General features: G+C 56.8%; 1 protein-coding gene across 1 annotated transcript; it reads left to right on the top strand.

The window, feature by feature from the left end:
* The first annotated feature begins 6,174 nt into the window (after positions 1 to 6,174).
* On the top strand, positions 6,175 to 21,224 carry FADS3 (fatty acid desaturase 3). Its single transcript, XM_087821912.1, has 12 exons — positions 6,175 to 6,405; positions 15,085 to 15,195; positions 15,680 to 15,877; positions 16,625 to 16,726; positions 16,857 to 16,979; positions 17,250 to 17,310; positions 17,916 to 17,992; positions 18,423 to 18,520; positions 18,905 to 19,001; positions 19,162 to 19,241; positions 19,425 to 19,550; positions 20,862 to 21,224. The coding sequence occupies exons 1-12, from the start codon at positions 6,175 to 6,177 to the stop codon at positions 20,911 to 20,913; spliced, it is 1,356 nt and encodes a 451-aa protein (XP_087678038.1). The 3' UTR covers positions 20,914 to 21,224.
* Positions 21,225 to 21,837: the final 613 nt, after the last annotated feature.

Raw genomic sequence — 21,837 nt, 5'->3', positions numbered from 1 at the left:
TTTGCAGATGAATCAGCTGAGGGACTGAGAGGTCACACAGAGGAAATGGTGGCCCCACGACAGGAATGAATGAGCCTAGCTCCAGAGCCCACAGTTTTAAGCAGCACCCTAGACTCCTTTTACTAGAACCTGCCATGTGCCTGGTACCCAGTCAGGCCCCTCCTTGTTTTTCGGAGATGGAGAAGGGGAGGCTCAGGCAGTGGCAGAGTCAGATTCAAATCTGGGTTTGTTTCCCACATTTTTTGCCCATGACCTCTTCCCCTACCCTTGTTCTTCTGGCTTGGGGTACGGGTGGGGGGCTCTCTAAAGGAGCTCAGGGCTTTGGCTCCTGGAGTTGGGAGGGGACAGTTAGCCAACGTCAGCCACACAGGAGTTGTCCCTCTTCAGTGAATTTTCTAGATAACCCACTTGGCCCTGGCACATGTGGCCACCTCTATTTCTTTTTTTTTTTTTTAATATATCTTTATTGATTTCAGAGAGAGGAAAGGAGAGGGGGAGAGAGAGATGGAAACATCAATGATGAGAGTCATTGATCGGCTGCCCCCTGCACGCCCCCTGCTGGGGATCGAGCCTGAAACTCAGGCATGTGCCCTGACCGGAAATCGAACCTCGATCTCCTGGATCCTAGGTCGGTGCTTAATCACTGAGCCACACCTGGCCGGGCTGTGGCCACCTCTTGGAAGCACTGACCATGGCCATTGAGCCTGAGCCCAGCTGCAGTGACCTTATGCATCACTCTGTCACATCCCACCGCCTGCCAGGCTGTCCCGATCTGATCCTGCCAGGGCTGTGTACCTGGGCATGTCACTCCTCTCTGTGCCTCAATTTTCTCATCTGTGAGTTGGGAAGATTGGTCTAAGCGACCTTTGCAGGCCCCCCTCCCTCTTTTTTCATTTATTTCATTGTAGACACATAAAGCTTCCCATCTTAACCATTTTCAAGCGTACAGGTCAGTTGTGTGGAGTATATTCACACTGTGGGGAGACAGATCTCCAGTGCTCTCTCATCTTGCCAATCTGAAACTACACCCATTAAACAACTCCCCTCTTTTTGCCACTGGCAGCCGCCAGGCTACTTTTCGTTTCTATGAAATTGACTACTTCAGGTATTTAAGTGGAATCATGCAAGGTTTGTCTTTTTATGACTCTTCAAGGTTCATTTCTGGTGCAGCATGGGACAGGACGCCTTCCCTTTTTAGGCTGAATGACATTCCATGTGTGTATAGACCACATTTTCTCTGCCCACCATCGATGGGCACAGGTTGTCCCCACCTTTTGGCTACTGTGAATAAGGCTGCTGTGCGGCTATCTGTATTTGAGACCCTGCTTTCAATTCCTTTGGCTATTTAACCAGAGGCGGGATTGCCGGATCATGTGGTAGTTCTATTTCTAATTTTTTGAGGAACCTCCACACTGTCTCTTCCATAGCAACTGCACCAATTTACACTCCCACCAGCAGTGCGCAAGGGTTCTTCCAATCTCTCCACATCCTCGCCAACACCTATTACCTTGGTGTCTTTTTTTTTTGTTCCATTGCTTTTCAGAGTGGAAGGGTAGGAGAGAGAGAGAAACATTGATGTAAGAGAGACGCATCGACTGGTTGCCTCCCACACATGTCCCAGCCGAGGCCTGCCACCGAGGTACATGCCCTTGGAATCAAACCCGGGACCCTTTAGTCGTGTGCTAACACTCTAACCACTGAGCCAAACTGGCCAGGGCTACCTTGGTGTCTTTTGATAATGGCCATGCTAATGGCTGTGAGGCGATGTCTCATTTTGGTTTTGACTCGCATTTCTGTGAAGATTAGTGATGTTGAGCATCTTTTCATGTGCTTCGTGGTCATCTGTGCGCAGCCTCTGTTTACTACAGGGCATCCATTCTAAGGTGCTCCACTGTGCCACCACAGTGATGCCTTTGGGGAGAGTCTTTGTGGCTGGGAGGGCCACAGGTCTTGAATAATTCTGCGGGCCCTGCCTCCCCAGACCTCCCTCTTCACAGAAGAGCTGTGTCCAGGGACTACCAACCAAGCTGGCAGTGTGGTGAGCCTGAACTCAAAGCCAAATCCTGAAGCTCAGGCTGGAGTCTGTTTCGTGTGTCTGCACAGAACGTGTCCGGGCTTTGTGACCGCTCTCTCTGGGAGGCCCGGTGCTTTCTCATCGACTTTCCTGACTGGGCCTCCGCTGTGCCCGTGCTGCTTGCCTGAGCCCCACTGGCTTGCACAAGCATCACTTGGCTCCGGAACAGTGGCTGGCAGCTCCACTGGGTGGAGACTTTAGTGTGCCCAACAAGAGGCCTGTGTGGCAGCTCGTGGTAGGGAGAAGCCCAGCGGGGCCTGGGACAAGGGCTGTGTTTGAGTGCCCCCTCCCAAAATGCTTTAGCTGCTCAGACCCTCCCTTGCCTTTTGTCCAGTTCCCCCTTCTCCTCCCTAAACCCAACACTGCCGGTGGCCCAGTGGCAGCTCAGGAATGTCAAGTGGTGCCTCTCCCTTTCCAAGTGGTCAGAAAGGGCTCGGTTGCCTTGATGGGGGTGTGGGGACAATGAAGTCCCCAGTTTCCCTTGACTGTAGGAGAGTTGCAAGATCCACTGGGTTTCAGCCCAGAGAGGTGAAGCAACCTATTGAAGGCCCCAAGGCCTGCAGAGAAATCCTGTGGGACGCGGTGGGGAGAAGACACAATTCGGGCTTTATGGGAACACGACCCCGGATGGCCAGAGGACTCGAGCACTTCCTTCTTCCGCTGGGATGAAGTGGCCTGTGGGGGCGACGGCACTGACCCCTGTCCTTACATAACCTCCTGAGAGGCCCTGTGCAGGCCTTCCCCTCCCCCATCTCACCACGTGCAGCAGGGGGTACGTGGAGGATCTAACTCACCCCAAGCCCCCAGCTGCCTCACACAGGAGCTGGGGGCAGGCCAGGCTCCAGGGGGCATCAGGGGGCAGCACCGACCACTGAGGGCAGCTGAAGACAGCAGCGTGAGGACCATGCGCCCGTGGAGGGGCTGGGTGAGAGCATTTAAGATCTACTCTCCTAGCAGCTTTCAGGTATATAATATAGTATTAATTGTAATCACCACACTGTACATCAGATCCCCATAACTCATTCATCTCATAACTGAAAGTTTTTACCCTTCAACCAACATCTGCCCATTCCCCTTACCCCTCAGGCCTTTAACCACCTTTCTCTCTGTGATTTTGGCTTTTTCAGATTCCACATATAAGTGAGACCATGCAGTATGTCTGACTTATTTCACTCAGCATAATGCCCTCCAGGGTCACCCATGTTGTCACAATGGCAGGGTAACCCATATCGTCACAATGGAGTTCCTTCTTTCTTCATGGCTGAATAATATTCCACATCATCTCACATCACCTTTATCCATTCATCTGAGGGCGGACACCTGAGCTGTTTCCACATCTCGGCTCCCGTGAATAATGCTGCAGCGAACGTGGGAGGGTAGGCATCTCTTCAAGATCATGTTTCTATTCCTTTGGAGGCATACCCAGAAGTGGGAATGCCAGACCGTATGGTAGTTTGCTTTTTAATTTTTGAGGCATCTCCATGCTGCTTTCCATACATTCCCACCAGCAACGCACAAGGCTCCCCTTTTCTCCACTTCCCTGCCAACACTTGTTATCTCTGGTCTTTTTTGTGACAGCCATTCTAGCAGGTGTGGGATGATATCTCACTGTGGTTTCGATTTGCTTTTCCCTGAGGTTGAGCACCTTTTCATGCACTTCTTGGCCGTTAGAATGTCTTCTTTGGAAAATGTCTATTAAGCTCCTTTGCCCATTTTTAAATCAGATTGTTTGTTTTTTTGCTATTGAGTTGTATGAGTTCTTTACATATTTTGGATATTAGCCTCTTATCAGATACATTATTTGCAAATATTTTCTCCCATTTTGTAGGTTCCCTTTTCGTTTTGTTGATTCTTTGGCTGCGGAGAAGCTTTTTAGTTTGATATAGTCCCACTCATTATATTTTGCTTTTGTTGCTTGTATTTTGGTGGTATATCCACAAAATTGTTACCAAGACCAATGTCAAGGAGCTCTTCCCCTATATTTTCTTTAAGGAGTTTTATGGTTTCAGGTCTTATGTTTAGGAACTTCAATCTTTTATTTGGCATAAGTGTACATATTTTACCAGGGCAAAGTTATACTTGTGAATGAACTCATGTCACAAACACTGCAGTTGCATCATTTAGAGGCATTTGCAGCCGACAGGGGGTGGGCCCGACTCCTCCTGCTACTTGCTGACCCACAGCTGCGGGAAGGAGAGGGTAGCCGGCACGGACTCCACCACCGCGGGGTTTTAATTTATTTTTTCACCCATCCCTCCCCCTTTGGCAACCATCAGTTTACATCTCTATAATTTGGTGCGGGAGGTTTATTTCCTCCAGGAGGATGCCTCCTCCATCCACATGCCCACGTGCGAACGTGGTGGGAGAAGGGGCATCTGCAGTGATCTCCAGCCTCAGCTGCCAGCCACACTCCTCTACCCCCACTACACACACACACAGGCTGTGGAGTGGGTTTGAGAATACCACAGTGGAAAGGGCCCGGGCAGCCCCACTGGTGACGGCCTCACAGCCTCACTGGTTGTCCTGGCAACCAGGGGCCCTCCTGGTACCAAAGAGAACCCAGAGGCCTCCTCAGCCCTTCTTCTGGGCCCTGGTCTGTCTACCTCACAAATGTTAGCTACAGTGATATCCTACAAATTGTTAGACCAAGATAAAATATTAGCATATAAGAGAAATATACAGTTGACTCTCGAACAGCACAGGGACTAGGGGTGCCTATGCCCTGCACTCGAAAATCTGTGTATAGCCCTGGTGGGGTACTCAGCTGGTTAGAGCATCATCCTGATAGGCCAGGGTCACAGGTTCGATCCCCAGTCAGGGCACATACAAGAATCAACCAGTGAATGAGTGGAATGACAAATCTATGCTTCTCTCTCAAATCAATAAATAAGAAAAAAATTATTTTAAATCTACTTACAGCTTTTGAGTTCGCTGGTATCCTCAGAGGATTGGTTCCAGGACCCCTACAGATACCAAAACCCAAGGATTCTAAAGTCCTTTACATAATAAGATGGTGTAGAACCATGCATATGGTTGGCCGTCTGCATCCAGGGATTCCCAACTTGGGATGGAAACTAGTGTTTTCCACCTGCAGTGGGTTAAATCCGTAAATGAGAAACCCAGAAATAGAGAGGGACCACAGTATGTTTACTGAAAAACATCCACCCACAAAGTTGAAACCCGTCTTTCAAGTCTCAGCTGTATTTTGCCTGAACCGGTACATCAGTATCACCTGGGCACTTGTTAGAAACTCACACTCTCAAAAGAACTTGTGTTTAAGTAAAAAATGGGCTGGGAGGGGCATAACAAGCAAGCCACCTAGCGAGCCCCCAGTGAATGGCAGCGCCCCAATACCGACTCCGGGGCCCCTCCATCCCTCTCGCCCGGTGGTCACCCCTCGACATCCCCAGCCCTACAGCTGCAACAGCGGGAAGACCACCGGCCCCCAGAGGCGCCCCGCGGGGACCGGGCCCGTCCCTCAGCCCCGACGGCGGTCTCTGCGCGCAGTCCTCGGGGGTCCATTGTTTGAATGCTGTTTACGGTCACCCCGAGGTAGCGCCCCCACCTCTGTGCGCTCCGGGTTTAGCGTCCCAGGACGCGTGGCAGGAAGCCCATTACCCTCGGACCGTCGTTCCAGGCCCTCCAGGCGCAGACGTGGGCGCCCGAGGGCGCGGCTCCCCCCGGCCGTGCGTGTCCGCGCGCGTCCCTCCCCTTCCCGTCCCACGGAGCCGGAGCCCACGAGCGGACCGAGCCGGGAAGCGCCGGGCGTGGCTGCAGCGGGCCTGGGGGCGGGGCGGGCCCGCTCGACCCGGAGGCGGGAGCGCCGAGCAGCCAATGGGGGCCGGGGCGCCGCGCGGGGATTGGAGCGCGGGGCGGGCGGCGGCTCTGCGGCCGGCGCGGTTATAAGGGAGGAAAGTTCTGCGCCCCGGGGAGAGCCGGGCGGCGCGCGCTCGTGCGGTGGCTGCGGCAGCGGGCGGGGCCGCCGGGGAGCGCAGTCGGCGGGGGGAGTCCCGGGAGGGCCACCTCGCCCCCCTCGGCGTATCGCGGGAACCTCGGGAAGGTCCCAGTGTCCGGGGACTTTCGGACTTTTGCACGCAGCCATGGGCGGCGTCGGGGAGCCGGGCCGGGGGCCGGGGCCGGCGCCGCGCGAGGCGCCCGCGCAGCTCGGGGCGCCGCTGCCCACCTTTCGCTGGGAACAGATCCGCCCGCACGACCTGCCGGGCGACAAGTGGCTGGTCATCGAGCGCCGCGTCTACGACATCAGCCGCTGGGCACAGCGGCACCCGGGGGGCAGCCGCCTCATCGGCCACCACGGCGCCGAGGACGCCACGGTAAGGAAACCGGGCGCTGGCGGGCGGAGCCCGGCGCTCGCCTGGCCTGACCCTGGGCGTCGCGCCCCGCTCCGCCTGCGGGGGCTTAGCGTCCTTCCCTCGCTTACCTTTGACCTCCCGGCCCGGGACCCCGAGTTGGGATAGACTGACTAGGGCCTGATGTGGGGCAGGGGGGCCACGTCCCTGCCTGGAGGACTGCGCCTCGGGCCATGGACCAGGGCTGGGCTGGAGGAGGGGGCTCTCGGAGGTGGGCGTGTCATGGCCAAAAGAGCCCCCTAAAGAGGACCCTTCTTGTTGCTCTGAGGTTGCTCCTCTCAGTTCTGCGTTCCCCCAGACCAGGTCCCATGCTGGGCGCCAGGGGTAGGGCCAAGACCCTAGCGGATGGGCAAAGATGTGCCATCAGAGACTGGGGACTGGGCAGCAGGGGTTGGGCTGGGCCCAAAGGTGTGTGGCTTGGGCTGGAGCTGCTGTGAATATCAGTAAGGATCAGTGACTCACCTCTCCTGGGCTGGCAGATGCAGGTGGGAGAACTTTGCCAGCCAGGCTGGGTCCACAGTCACCCCAGGAACAGGCTGGCTCCTGGGGACCCCCTCTTCCCCTTCCCAGCCCATGTCTAGACTTGCCTTGGCCAAGGAGGGGTGTGGCCTGGTCCATTGAGACTGGCTGGCTGGAGCCCAGTGGCAGAGCAGCCAACTGGGACTCCTCATGAACCCCTTTCCTGAAGTCCCCCATGGGGGCAACAGGAGTTGGAGCCATGATGCTCTGTCCTTGACCTTCCAAAATACTAGGTGGACCGCACTGGGTACCAGAAAGGTCTTCAAGATCCCAGGGGATGAATTCCTAACTGTCAAAACTTTAGGCAGCAAAAGAGATTGTGTTCTATCCCAAGAAGGCCAGGGTCCCTGTTGCCAGGCCACCTGCTCTCTGCCCACTGCCTTCTGCCATGTGTTGTGCAATCTTCACAGGACTCTTAGGGCAGCAGTTTCCAACCTTTCTCATCTCATGGCACATGGACTAATCACTAAAATTCTGCAACACACCAAAAAATATATATTTTTGCCCATCAGAAGAAAAAGGTATAATTTAGATTCATTCATACCAGATGGCTATTGTTGTGTTGACTGTTGTCATTTTTTTATTTGACAATCTAAAGGAAAAGAGGTCAGTGCCCTAACTAAATAGTCAGGTATTGCATGTTTTAACATTTCTTGTGGCACACTAGTGTACCTACCGCGGCACATGGGTTGAAAATAGCTGTTTTAGAGGAAAGAGGTCTTTCTTCCCCAATTCCAGCCCAGAAAGCTGAGGGGTTAGGGCCAGAAGCCTCCTAAAACTCCAGAAACTGACAGAAGCCTTGTCCCTAGGTGCTGAGAGGTCGAGTGGTGGCCACGGCGCTGAAGCTAACCGTGGCCAACAGGTGTGTGACCATGTACAGGCCTGTATGTGTGCGAATGCTGTGCGTGTCTGTGTGTGGTTGTATGTGTGTGCACTTCTGTCGGGGTGTGGGGGGTGCGAGGCGCCACAGCCCCTCCCCCCTCAGCCTGACTGAACCCTGGCCACCCCTCCAGGATCCTATGGATGCCTGCTCCGGCCTTTTTCAACCTCTGATCTGTAGGACAGGATGGAGGCAGGTGAGAAGAAGATGAGGGGAGCATTCATTAACTGCATTTTCCTCCTTGCTGCCCAGGCCTGTGCTGGGGACCCTCCCACGTGGGAACCCCATCATACAGTTAGTTCTTGACCCCAAAACCTCCATTTGACAGTTTTCTTATTGATTCATCATCAATGAAGTTTATTTCTTGTTTCCAAAAAATAATCTTCCCTGGGGCTGGGTCATGGCTCAGCCATTGGAGGCCCCGAGTGACCTTGAACCAGGCATGTCATTCCTCTGAGCCTCATTTTCCTTATCTGTAAAATGGGGAGAGCTGAGCCCAACAGCAATCTGACTGAGGGCAGGACTGCGCTTTCATAACTCTGTAGCTGCAGCTGCCGTGCCTTTGTTCCTGGTCAGTATATGTTGCTGGGTAATGAGTGTGGGTGTGCCCTGCAAACTGTATTGTGCATGGGGACAGCCATGGCGTAGCCACCCCTTTGCTGGGTCACCTTGTCTGGTTCTGCCTATGTCTGTAACAGGAAAAGTTGCATTAAACCATTTCTTAGCTTCTTTAAGGCCCCAAACCCGGGGATGGAGTTGCCAGAAACACCTGGTCTGTTCAGGCCAAAGCAGTTAGGAGGTGGCTGAGGCTGGGAGACCCCAGTCTTTGTCCATAATGGGCCCACCAGGCAGACCAGGGGTTGGACCAGCCCAGTGCTTTGTGTGGTCAAGCCCGGACCCCAGGCCTCCTATCCCAGGTCCTGGAGCACAGGTGGGGGCAGGGCAGCTGTCTTGCCAGGGTGGCGTCCCCTGGCTGTCCATCAGCTGTTCTCATGTCCAGGCAACAGAAGGCTTCCTGCCAGGAAATTCCCAGAGTTCCTGTGCCATTAAGTCAGCCTGTGGCCATCCTGGGATACAAAGCGGGTACCCTGGGGAGAATGCTCTGGGCCCTGGGCCAGGTTTGTCTAAGAGTCATAGGCAGCCTGAGGGGAGGGGAGCCAGCTGGGGAGAAGCAAGGCCTGGCTGTTGCGAAAGAGGTTGTGTCGTATCCCAAGGGCTCACAATACTCCATGGTCAGAAGTGTACCAGGGCCGGGCACTGAGCACCCACTGCAGCTGTGAAGTCAGATTTATAGATACCCTCTCTTTTAATCCCCAGGATACCCTGTGAGGCAGGTACTCTTGTCATGATTCCCACTTTACAGGTAAGGAAATGGACTCAGAGAGGCAAAATGACTTGAAATTAAAAGTTAGGTCCGGGATTTGAACCCACAGCCCATGCTCTCCACCACACGTGACACTGAGATTTAGCTGTTTATTTCATATATTCATTCTTCAGCTGTCGGGTTACCATACCCATCAGTAGATATGCAGTGAGCATATCCTAAGCGCCAGGGTCTGTGCTCACCTCTGAAGATACAGCTGTGCACAGACCCTCTGCCAGGGGGCAGTTCCTGGCAGGCAGACCAGCTAGAGCACAGGCTTTGAGGTGGGACCTGCTCTGCCATTCAAGGAGCAGCAAGGCTCCCTGTGTGGCTGGAGTCGAGCAGTGGGGAGAGGGGCCGGTGGTTAGGTTGAGGGGTAGCAGGGGCTGCGCCTGCTGAACTTCTGTTTTATTCTTAGGGGGCCTTGCAGGGTACAGCAGGGAAACCAGGGGCATTTGATATAGATTTTAAATGATCCCTAATGGGGAGGGGGAAGGCAGAGCATCCCAGGAGAAGGGCAGGGGACTGAAGGAAGAAATGATGGGTCTCAAAAGGCAGGTGTAGCCAGGGCAGAGGGCAAGAGATGTTGTGAGTGCAGGTGCGCGGGGGGAGCCACTGGGATGTAGCTCAGTGTGGCCTTCAGATAACAACCTTCTGAGGGGGTACTAGTGTTAACCCATTTTGCATATGAGGAGACTGAGGCTGAATATGGGTGATGTAAAAGAACCTTCTTGGGGCCCTTGAACAGCAGGGCCTTGTTCCTTGGGCTTGAAGGGTGGGGTTGTGTCTGGGTGGGAGTTGGGGAGAAGCAGGGCAGATCCTGAGGCTCTGGAGTGAGGGCGGGGTGCAGAGGGGACCAGTCATGAACTTGGAGGATCTGGCTCCAGAGCCCATACTCTGCTTCCATCCACTACGCTGGCTGCCGTGAAAGCCCTGCTGCTTAATGACATGTGACCTCTCTGGGCTCCGTAGGTATTTTCTTCAGTGTCCCACCCCCCAAGCCCCTCCCCAGGGTTGCTGCTGTGACCTGCTCCCTCCCTGGGCGGGGAGCCGGATGGCCCGGCACTGGGCAGGAACGCAGTGTGCCGAGGTGAGGGTGCTGGCAGCCTCCCTGTTTCTTCCCAAGGGTCCCAAGCTGCTGTGGGCTGCTCATGGAACAGCCGAGAAGAGCCAGAGCCAGAGGGCCTGGCTGCTTTGGGGCCACCACTGGGTCAGTGACACTTGTGAGGCCAAGGGTGCCGGGTGGAGGAGGCCCTGACAGGTGTGCCAGCCTATCACCAGGGACACCAGCAGTGCTGAGGAGACAGGGGTGGCTTTTGGGGGCATCTGTCCTGAGCTGCAAGGGTGGGCATTGGATGTGCCCTGTCCACAGTGTGTACCCTTTGGCCACTTGTGCCTCGGTTTCCCCATCTGTAAAACGAGGATACTGATAGAGCTTGCCTGTTGGCCATCTGTGAGGAGTGGCAGGGAGAGGATGAGAAGGAGTGTCTGAGTGCTGGGCACAAGTTCCTGCTCTGTCTTCCCACCTGGGAGAGGGAGGGAAGAATTCCTTGGGTGTCCCTGGAGGCATATCCCCTGATCCCCCATCTCCAAAACCCACTGCCACCTTCTCAGCAGAGGCTTAAGGAGCAGACCCAGACCACTCCAGCAGCCCTGCTCCACCCTCTTTCTGGTCTGGAACATTCTAGAATCTTTGGAGAGTGGCCAGAAATGCTCCCTTCCCCCACTGTGTCTCCGGGACAGAGGGATGTCACCAATCCTGTCTTTCTTCGGCCTCAAATTGGCCAGGACTTGACCATGCAGGACAAACAGCATGTCATAAGATGTCACCTGCACACCCACCCTTCCAGGCAGTAAATCCGAGTGGTCTTAGGAGACACGTCAGGCTGGTGGAGGCTCAGGTCAGAGCTCGCTGGATGCCGGGCCCTTAAGTGCTCCATTGCACTGACTAGGTCCTCCCCACAGGCCCATGAGAGCGACATTGGTGGTTTCTGACTTGCTGGTGAGAAAATAGAGAATGGAGAGCGGGGTGTGGTCTTTGTGGCTCCCTGGCCTGGCTCATAAGTGGCAGCTCAGATTCCATCTCAGGCAGACTGGCTCCTGCCCCCTACACGTCCGCCCCTAAACCAGCTGCTGCAGGGAGCTCAGGGCTGGGGGTGGGGCAGGAGCCACTCCAGGGTTTCTGGGGGACTGAGGCAGGGCTGTGTGGTGGCTCTATCCTGAGAGGGTGTGGGCATCGCAGAAGGTGGACCTGGGTTTTAACCCCAACTCTGCCGCCGCAAACTCTGACCTGGGCAGGTGTTCCCACCGCACTGAGCCTGTGTTCCCGCAGCAGTAAAGTGGTTCCTACCCCTGCTTCGTGGGCTGTGGAGGGCTGGCTCTTCTCCACTGACTCACACCTACTCCAGCCCCTGCTCATAAGACACCGCTGTGAATAGAGCCTGTCGCAGCCACCAGCAGCTTACGTTTAGGGGCACAATTTTTATTCCAGCAGTTACTCCCAACTTTGTCCCAAGACCCAATGAGAGACCTTGAGTGCCACCTTCAACTTGTCAGGTGGGGGAGGGTCACGGGGTTTGCACACGTGTCCCTGGAAGGACACTTCCGAATGCACTAGGGGTGGGTGACCGCAGTGCCTCTTGCAGATCCCTGAAACTCAATCAGTGTGGCCAAAAAATGCCAGGACCACCCTAACCTGTTTTGCTCAGTGGTTAGAGCACCGGCCCGCGGACTGAAGAGTCTCAGATTCAATTCCAGCCAAGGGCACATACCTCGGTTGTAGGCTTGATCCCCAGCCCCGGTCAGTGCATATGTGGGAGGCAACCAATGGATGTGTCTCTCTCACATCGATGTTTCTCTCTCTCTGAAAAAGCAATGAAAAAAAATATCCTCAGTGAGGATTAAAAAAGAAAAGAAACACCAGGACCACCCTCCTGTCCCCCAGAGCCCAGACTCAGAGCAGCCAGGTCCTTGGCTGCTTGGGACGGTGACCAGCCTCATGGCAAGGATCCCCCCACACACCTAGGAGGTCCACTGCCTCCCCTCTGGCCCAGGAGGGGCCACCCTGGGGCTACTGCCCAGTGGCCACAAGCACAGTCAGACCTGGTTCTGATCCAACCTCCATCAGGTGGAGCTGGATAAGTGGCTTAGGCTCTCTGAGTCCCCTGTCGGGTCCCTGGGTCCTTAAGCAGAGGCCCAGAGAGGACTAGGTTACAGGGCCCCAGCCAGTGTTCCAGGAAAGGCTATTTGCTGGTGCATCGGCATTTGGTCTGGGGCCAGGGATCCACCTTGCTGGTGCCAAGAGCATGGAAGCCCAGGAGCTGCCCTTCTCTCCAAGGACCTGTTCTCCAAGGACCCGCCCAGCCCCTTCCCCTAACCCTGGCCAGGGGCCCTGGGCCATCGCACCTCCCCCGTCACTCCAAGGGATAGACCCGGCTGGCAGTCGCTTGGGTGGACCTGGCTCTGTCCTCTCCCTAGTGCATCCCCAGGACCAAGGGAAAGGAGTCGGGGAAGCCCACCTACTCCCAAAGCACCTCAGCTCACGGCATGGCCCTGGAGCACCTGGGAGTCGGCTGGGTGGCTGGGGTGGCCCCAGAGCAGACACAGATGGAGCAAGAAAGGACTGGGGGGCGGGAAGTCCTGGGTGGCCAGCACAGCGCGTGCTGCTCTGTGTTTGTGTGCGGGCCGCGTGTGCTTGCGGGCTCTGACCGTGTGGGTGTTCCCCAGGGTGCGGGTGTGTCCGAGTGGTCATTCGAGGTGGGGTGGGTGTGCCCGCAGGTGTCAGCACAGCTGGTGCCAAGCATCGGGTGCTGAGGGCATTTCTGTGGCCGCTGTGCACCCCTGGTCCCTGGGAGCGTGCCTCTGTGCCCCGGGGCAGTTTTGAGGGAAACGAGGGGATCACATTCATTGCTCACTTGGCCTTAAAGAGGAAGGAAATTCTGACCCAGGTTGCAACCTAGATGAACCCTGAAGACACGCTAAGTGACAAGTCAGTCACAAAAGGACAGATACTGTATGATTTCTGTGAGGTCCTGAGACTAGTCGCAGTCATAGGGACAGAAAGCAGAATTGTGGGTGCCACGGGCTGGGGGAGGGGATGGGAGTTGGTATTTAATGGGCACAGCGTTCGGTTTGGGAAGATGGAAAAGTTCTGGAGATGGATGGTGGTGATGGTTGCCCAACAATGTGAGCTATACACGTAAAAAATGGTTAAAATGGTAAATTTTCTGTATGTTTTATCACAGTTAAAAGAATAAAGCCCTGGCCATTGGGGCTAAGCTGGTTGAGCGGTGTCCCATCCACTGAAGGGTTCGGGCTCCATCCCTGGTTGGGGTGCATGCGGGAGGCAGCTGATCCATGTTTCTCTCTTTCTCTCCCTCCCCCCTCCTCTCTCTCTAAAATCAATAAAAACATAGATATTTTATTAAATTAAGGGGAAAAACTTTGCAGTCCAGAGCCAGAATGGCCCTGGAGTCTTGCCCCCTAGAGTTGCCCCTGAATTTGCCTAGTTCCAGGCAAAACAGATTCGCCCAACACCACCCTGGGTGGAGTCTGCTGAGCCCCAAGGGCAGTCTTGCCTCCAGTGCTGGTCAGGGTCCTGGCAGCTTCCTGTGGGGCCAGCCTCCCCTCCAGCCCCCTTCCTCCCAGCCGTGTTGCCCCTCCATCAAGATTCTTCCAGGAGAGACGGTCTGCACATAACAGCCTACACAGCCCCCTCTCCCCTTCCCGAGAGCCTAGGTTATTCCAGGAGCCTCAACCTCCCAACTCAACCCCCACCCCCACCATCCCAGGCTGCCCTGGGCCAGTAAGAGAGCAGGCATCCCTCAGGTGTGGCCTCTGAGTGGGGCCTGAGGGATGCCCAAGCTGCTTCCTTCCCCCAGGACTGTGGGGCATCTGACAGTAAGTACAGGGGCCCGGCTGTCACTCACTAGAAGCTGGTAGGTTTATTAGTCAGAGAACAATAGGAGACCTGCCCCTGGTCTCAGTCAGCCTTCTTTGCAGGTATTTCCTTTAGCAGCCAGCAGTCACCCAGCCCAGGCCCATGGGGATAGCACCTAGTCACTGCTTCTTCAGTTCAGGCTGCTGGGTGGCTGTGAGAGAACCTCGGAAAGTCCAAGGATAAAAATCAGATGAAGAACTGTGAACAGCAACGAGCCAATTAGACCAAGACTAGATCAGGAGACTGAGTGAGCCCCAGGTATGAAGTTCAAGCTCACTGACACCTCAGCAAAGCCCAGGCCACTGTTCCTGCTTTTAAAATTAAATGGGTTTAACTGTTGGAGTATCTTCCTTGCAAACCTCCAAAAACTCAGTCTGTGTGGCCCTCAACTGATTTTCTCCTGGTGGCCCAGTGGTCCTCAAGTACAAGTTGCTGTCGTAACCCCCTACCCCCCCACTGGGCAAGTACAAGTCGCCGTCGTAACCCCTTACCCCCCCACTGGGTAAATGTGACATATGTGACCCAGACCTTATTTTATATGCAGTAGAAAAGCATGTGATTTTAAGAAAACTTTCCAGGAGTTTTGTGGGTTTTTTTGGAAAAGTTGACCCCTGTCATGAAGGAAATCAGGAGTCTGGACCTTTGTGCAAATCCAGATTTTTATTCACCAGCCACGTTTGGAGAAGGGCCTCCTGTGCTGGTTGCAGCAGCTGGGCCTGGCTGGCAGGGCACCAAGGCCCGGGGAGGACCAGGGCAGGCTCATGGGCAAGGCTGGCCTCTGTGGAGCTATTTCTCTGACCGCTGGACAGCCGGCTGACTCTCTGTCCATCTGTGTTGTCTGCTCTGTCCTTCCATCAGCAGTCCTTCCATCCTGTCTGATGCCTCTGGGTGCTGCTCCAGCTGTCTGTCTGTCTGCCCACCTGACTGTCTGCTCTCCCTCAGGATGCCTTCCATGCCTTCCACCAGGACCTCAACTTTGTGCGCAAGTTCCTGCAGCCCCTGCTGATCGGAGAGCTGGCCCCAGAGGAGCCCAGCCAGGATGGACTCCAGAATGTGAGCAGGGCCCTGGTGGAGGCCAAGCCACCCCGGGAGGGTGTGGGGCGTGGCCGGGAGCAGCTCCATCTGCATTGCCCCAAGGGGACCCGGGGCCAAGGCTGGTTTGCCATCCCTTCCTTGGCAGTTGTAGGAGGAGCTGTGGGATGCCTGCCAGGAGCCCACTTGTGGCCAGGCAAGCCCTTCCCTTCTCTGGGCCCAGCATCCCATCTACAATGAGGATTTTGATGAGCTAAGCTTTAAGGGGTTTGCCCTCTCTGGCTTTTTCTGCTTCTCACATACCCCTACCTTTTGCAGGGGAGCCTTTGCCTCCAGGCAGTACCCAGGTCACACCCCAAGCCTGGTGCTCTTGTCTCTGTGACCCCTTTGGCCACACCCCTTGGGCCACACCCCTTGGGCCTGGAACGGGAGGAGTGGCTAGGGAGGGTTTCTGGGGATAACCGGGACTTGATTTCCTTGCCTGACTGGCCACTCACCGTGGCAGGCCCAGCTGGCTGAGGACTTCCGAGCCCTGCGCCAGGCAGCCAAGGACATGAAGCTGTTTGAGGCCAACCCCACCTTCTTCGCTCTCCTGCTGGGCCACATCCTGGCCATGGAGGTGCTCGCCTGGCTTGTCATCTACCTCCTCGGCCCCGGCTGGGTGCCCAGCACTGTCACCGCCCTCATCCTGACCGTCTCCCAGGTGAACCCAGCACTGTCCTGCAGCCCCTAAAGTGCCCAACAGACACATGTGGACATTCTGGACATATTTGCTGAATGAATGAATGAATGAATGAATGAACGAATGAATGAACGACCAGCCAGAGACCCCATAAGGTGTGTATCTGAGGGTCAAGCTGCATTTATATACACACACACACACATATGTATATATATATGTGTGTGTGTATATATATATATATATATAGTATATATATATGTGTGTGTATATATATATAGTTTTCAAAGAGGAAAGGAGAGGGAAAGAGAGATAGAAACATCAATAATGAGAGAATCATCAATCGGCTGCCTCCTGCACACCCCCTACTGGGGATCGAGCCCCAAATGGGCATGTGCCCTGACTGGGAATCGAACTGTGACCTCCTGGTTCATGGGTCAGTGCTCAACCACTGAGCCACCAGCCAGGCTCAAGTTGCATTTAAGGAGCTAAGGAAGCTCCTTACTTACCCCTGAGCAAGCACAGACGGGAATCCAGAGGGCTGCCGCCCGACAGCTCCGTGACGTGCAGGCCCCGAGACCTCCCGAAACTCAGTGTTCTGTAAAAAGAGGAAGCTGGTGTACAGGGTCATAAACTGCAGCATCAGCTGTGGGTGTGCCCAATGAGCTGGGGGGACTCACTGGGACTCCAGGTTGGGCCCCCAGCCAGCCAACACCCTCCCCCATGGCCGGAGTCAGGTGCCAGGTCTCTTGAACCTGCCTCTCTCCCCAGGCTCAGAGCTGGTATCTACAGCACGACCTGGGCCACACCTCTGTTTTCAGGAAGTCCCGGTGGAACCACGTGGCCCAGCAGTTTGTGATGGGACAGCTGAAGGTGAGGGTGGGGTGGGTGGTGGGCAACCAGGGGCTGAGTTGGGGTGCCATGCTGCGACTGCCCAAGCGCACAGGCATGGAGTGGTGGACACGGCCTGGCCCACCCCTGAAAGCCCCCTCCTCTCCTGCAGGGCTTCTCTGCCCACTGGTGGAACTTCCGTCATTTCCAGCATCACGCCAAGCCCAACATCTCCCACAAAGACCCCGATGTGACCTTGGCGCCCATCTTCCTCTTGGGGGAGTCATCTGTTGAGGTTCGTGGGGAGGACATGGACACACACCGGCTGGGCCTGCAGCTGAGGGGGGACTTGTAGCTCCTGGGGTCCCCTACTGTGGCCCAGCCTGAGCCCCTGACCAAGCCCCCCATTCTAGTTCCAGGCTGAGCCCCTACCCCAGATGTACTCCCCCCCCCCAGTCTGCTGGTGATAGAAGCCAGAGTTGCCCCTGCCCCTTCCCCTGCCCCTGCCCCTGCCCAGAAGGAGGGGCCTGGGGAGCTGCCCTCCCAGCCACGCCCGTCTCCACAGTACGGCAGGAAGAAGCGGAGATACTTACCCTACAACCACCAGCACCTGTACTTCTTCCTGAGTGAGTGTTCCTCTGTCCCCGCAACGTGGGGACTGCTGGGGTGGGGATCACGCCTGAGCTCGCACTGTCTGCCTCACGTCTGCTGGGCAGCGTCCAGCAACCTCTTGGGGAAGAGGCATGTTAACCATCCTCATCGTGGCACCCCCAAGCCTCTCCCAGCCTCTGCTCCGCTGCCCCTGCCTGCAGCCAGGCCTCTGCCCCTGCCAGTCCCTCTGCCCCGGGGTACCCTCGGGCGAGTCGTCACAGCCCTGCCCGGAGCTTTCTGAACCCCTTCCTGCCCTCACATCAGGGTGGTCCAGAGCTCTAGAGAGTTTGAGCAGTTGTTGGGGTGGACAGGATGAGGATTCATGGGATGTGGCCAAAGGGGACAGGGTGGGGACATGTAAAGCTGGCCCTGACCTGCAGAAGGGACACAGGAGGCAGTGAGGCAAGGGTCAGCCTGGGGACGACCAGGCCCTGTGGGTGCTGCAGGGTCATCCCAGCTGGCTGGGCCCGACACCAAGTCCCACTGGTGTCCCTGGAGCCACAGAGCGCTGCACCCCACCGTGTCTGCCCACCCTGCCGGCGCCCGCCCTGTGCCTGAGCCTTCCCCCGCCTCCTTGCAGTCGGCCCGCCGCTGCTCACGCTGGTGAACTTCGAGGTGGAGAATCTGGCCTACATGCTGGTGTGCATGCAGTGGAGGGTGAGTGCGCCCCGCTCCGGGTCCCAGGCTTACAGCTGTGGCAGAAGGGGGTGCTTCGGGGGGCAGCCCTGTCCACGAATGCAAACAGGTGTGTGTGTGTGCATGCAACAGTGCGTCATGTGTGCAGGGGGAGAGCCAGTGTGAGCTCAGGGCTTGGGGTGTCCTCCCTGGGGGTGGGATCGGCTGGGCCGACTCCTCCAGGCATTTGTCTCCCAGGCAGCCCTTGGTTCCCCCTCTCAGCTCCTCCATGGCACCTTCACTTCCGTGCTCAGTTGGCAGGGCAAGGACCCTGTCCCTTTACCTGGCTGAAAAAACCAAGGCCCAGAGACGGGCGGTGACCTGTCCAGGGCTCCGAGGCATGCCAGCGGAGGGGGCGGATGAGCTCAGCTCCCCCCAGCTGCTTCAAGACCTCTGTCCTCCGCCCCTGCAGGACTTGCTCTGGGCCGCCAGCTTCTACTACCGCTTCTTCATGTCCTACATCCCCTTCTACAGCGTTTCCGGGGCGCTGCTGCTCTTCGTGGCCGTCAGGTACGCGGTTCAGAATGGCAGGAGTGGGTGGTCATGCACCGGCGGCAGGGCGCCCTGACCACAGTGCTCCACTCTCAGGGCCTCCATTTCCCCCTCCGCACAATGGGAACAGCGAGACTGCCTCCCTGGGGTGTGGAAGAATCAAGAGACAGGAGAGGGGCGGGCTCCCGTTGACAGTGGGTCTGGCGGAAGGGGCCCTGTGGCTGCTCACTCTCTTGGGCTGCTGTGGGCTCAGTCTGGCATGGAGCCTGCTCCTCTCAGCTGCTTCAAACACCAGCAAGGGAGAGCTTGCCACAATCCCATTGTACAGATGAGGAAGCTGAGGCCCAGGTCTGGTGTAAGTGGTGTGTTGGACATGGGGCAGTGCCTGGGCTTTCCCCACAGGGTCCTGGAGAGCCACTGGTTCGTGTGGGTCACACAGATGAACCACATCCCCAAGGAGATTGGCCACGAGAAGCACCGGGACTGGGTCAGCTTGCAGGTGGGCAGCACAGGTGGACCGGGACTGGTACCTCCTGGGGTGGGGGGGGGGTCACAGCTGAGATGGAAGGGGACCCTGATGGAGCTACCAGGTTCAGGGAATGCGTGGGTCAGGGCTTCTGTCAGCCTCCCTCACCTGTGCCCCCGCCTGCTCCTGGCAGCTGGCAGCCACCTGCAACGTGGAGCCCTCACTCTTCATCGACTGGTTCAGCGGGCACCTCAACTTCCAGATCGAGCACCAGTGAGTAGAGGCCCTGGGGCCCAGCAAGGGTGGAAGTGAGTCTTCCCTGGGGAGGCCAAGACAAGAGCCCTGGAATCCCTGGGGCCCAGGAGGAGTAGGGAGCAGGGCCTGGGTGGGGATGGGTGGTGGTCCCTCTGGCACCTCCCCACCTCAGTTGCCAGCATGTGCTCTCCTCCCCACCAGCCTCTTCCCCACGATGCCCAGGCACAACTACCACAGGGTTGCACCGCTGGTCAAGGCGCTGTGTGCCAAGCACGGCCTCACATATGAGGTGAAGCCCTTCCTCACCGCACTAGTGGACATCGTTGGGTAAGGGCTCATGGCGGCTCCCCGGGGCCCCTGTTCACCCTGGTCCCCGTCAGTCCCCTCTGAGCCCTCACCAGTCCCTCTCTAAGAGCTGACCCTTGAGGCCTTTCCCGTCAGCCGTTCTCTGCTCATCCTGTGGCCTCCCTTCCCAGTGTTCACTCACATGCCACCTGCCATGGGCCCCGGTCCTGTCCTGGGTGCCACAAAGACACCAGCTGGAAAATAGGCTGAGATCCCTGCTTTGTAGGCGCTGATGTCCTAGCAGGGGAGACAGAAAGCAAGCACTTAAAATAAGTAAATGACAGAAAACGTGAGAAAGGGAGAAGTGCTTTGGCAAAAAAACAAAAAAAATAGCAAAACCTAAGGGTGGGGGCGGGAGAGGGGCTGGGGAGCACCAGGCAGAGATTACAGTTTTCACTAGGGTGGCAGGTGGCTGGTATTGAGGTGACAAGTGAGCAGAGACAGGGAGGGGAGAGGGCCGGCCATGGAGACATCCAGGGGAAGAATATTCCCGGCAAGGGAACAGCAGTGCAAAAGCCTCGAGCAGGTGCTGGGGTGTGGGGGCCGCTGAGCGGAGGAGGGACCCGCGGGAGTTGGATTCTGGGAAGGTGCGCTGGCCGGGCGAATGCACTGACGGGGCTGGAGTCGAAGCAGATAGAACAGCGCGGAGGTTCCTCCAGCTGTCCTGGCGAGGGCTGATGGGCTTGGCCAGGTGGCAGCCTTGGCAGTGGGGACCAGAGGTCAGATTCCCCAGCCAGAGCTCTTCCACCTCTGTGCCTGGACACACGCTGTTCCCTCTACTTGGATGCCCTTCCTTATGTCCTGGTGTTTGAACTCCTGCCTCTCCTTCACGGCCCTTCCCAGCCTCATCCTCTGAACCCCTGCGCTCAGCCTGGCGCTGTTAGAACACCGGGCAGAGGGTTTCCTAGCAAGTCGTTGATATTTCTGGCTCCTCTGCCTGACGTCGGGTTAGTGGTGGCCAGGGGCCAGGCCTTAGAAGTCTCTGGGTTGCAGGGCCCAGCAGAAGGAGGCAATAGACAGAGCTGGAGGAGGGTCAGGCCCACCCTGGCTCCTTCCTGGATTTGGCCTTGGCTCTGCCCCTCCCCCTGTCCCCACCCAGGTCCAGATTCCACTCCAGTTCATGGGAGGGTAGCCTCATTTCCCAGTCCACCCCTTCATTCCCACCCAGCTGCCTCCCCAGGGGAAGGGGACTCGGGAATGGGGATACCTCTACTCACACTCATCATCTTGGGGAGATGGGGTTGGTGTCTTGCAGTTGAGTCCCCAACACCCACATCCACCCCTACCTCCCAGGTCCCTGAAGAAGTCTGGCAACATCTGGCTGAAAGCCTACCTCCAAGAGTGAAGGCAGCACCCAGGGCCCCAGCATCCGCCACGAGGGCGCAGGCAGGCTCCCCAACCCCCCACCCCACCTGGGCCTGGGGAACCCTGCTGCCCCCCTGGTCGGCCATCTTCCCCTTGGTCCTCTGGCTTGTCTGCTGGGCAGCCCTAGGGCCACAGCTCTGGGCCCAACAGGAGGGGGGCAAGGGCGATGGTACATAAAGCCACATGGTGAGCACGGCATGTTTTCCTGGAGCAAAAATTTAGGGAAACTGTTATTTTTATATAAAAACAAACCCAGATATATTATGGAATAAAGTATTGAACTTGCATGAATTTTGGAGCTGGATTCTGCCAAGATCCCCGAGAGGCGTTCAGGCCCTTGGGCCGTCAGGGTGTTGGGGGGGGTGGATGGGGGCTTTCAGAGTTCCCCTCTGCTCTGTGTCGGGGAGCTGACAGCTTGGGCTTCCATCTCCTGAGGGCCTGGTCCTTTCCTGTTCTTCACCCACTCACCATCAAGCTCAGGTGGTCACATGGGCTCACCTCATTTTACTCCTGGTCACAGTGGGACAGGGGCTGGCCCAGTGGACCAGGGCCCAGGGCTGAGGGCCATTCTGCAGGTGGTCCCAGAGCATAGGATGGGGAAGCCAGTATGTTCTGGACCTGTGCTGGCCCCCTCCCGCAGCCTCTGGGATGAAAGGCCTCTTAGAGCATGGGCAGTGGGCCACCTGCTCATCTCAGTATCACACTTGTCAATGCACCAGTGGGGGTGCACCAGTGGGGGACTGCACTCAGTCACCCACAGGAGGTAATACCGCTTTCCCCAGTGTCTGCCTGGAGCCAGGTGCTTTGCAGTTGCCGCAGTGACTAAGCTGGGCTCTTGAGAAGTGGCCGTTGCCATCTCTGGAGTCAGATCAGCATCCAGGGGCTCGCCCTGGCTTGGCTGGTA

Source organism: Miniopterus natalensis, chromosome 11 (genome assembly GCF_054644295.1).
Source record: "Miniopterus natalensis isolate mMinNat1 chromosome 11, mMinNat1.hap1, whole genome shotgun sequence".
Taxonomy (NCBI): domain Eukaryota; kingdom Metazoa; phylum Chordata; class Mammalia; order Chiroptera; family Miniopteridae; genus Miniopterus; species Miniopterus natalensis.
This window is presented reverse-complemented; position numbering and strand designations above follow the sequence as displayed.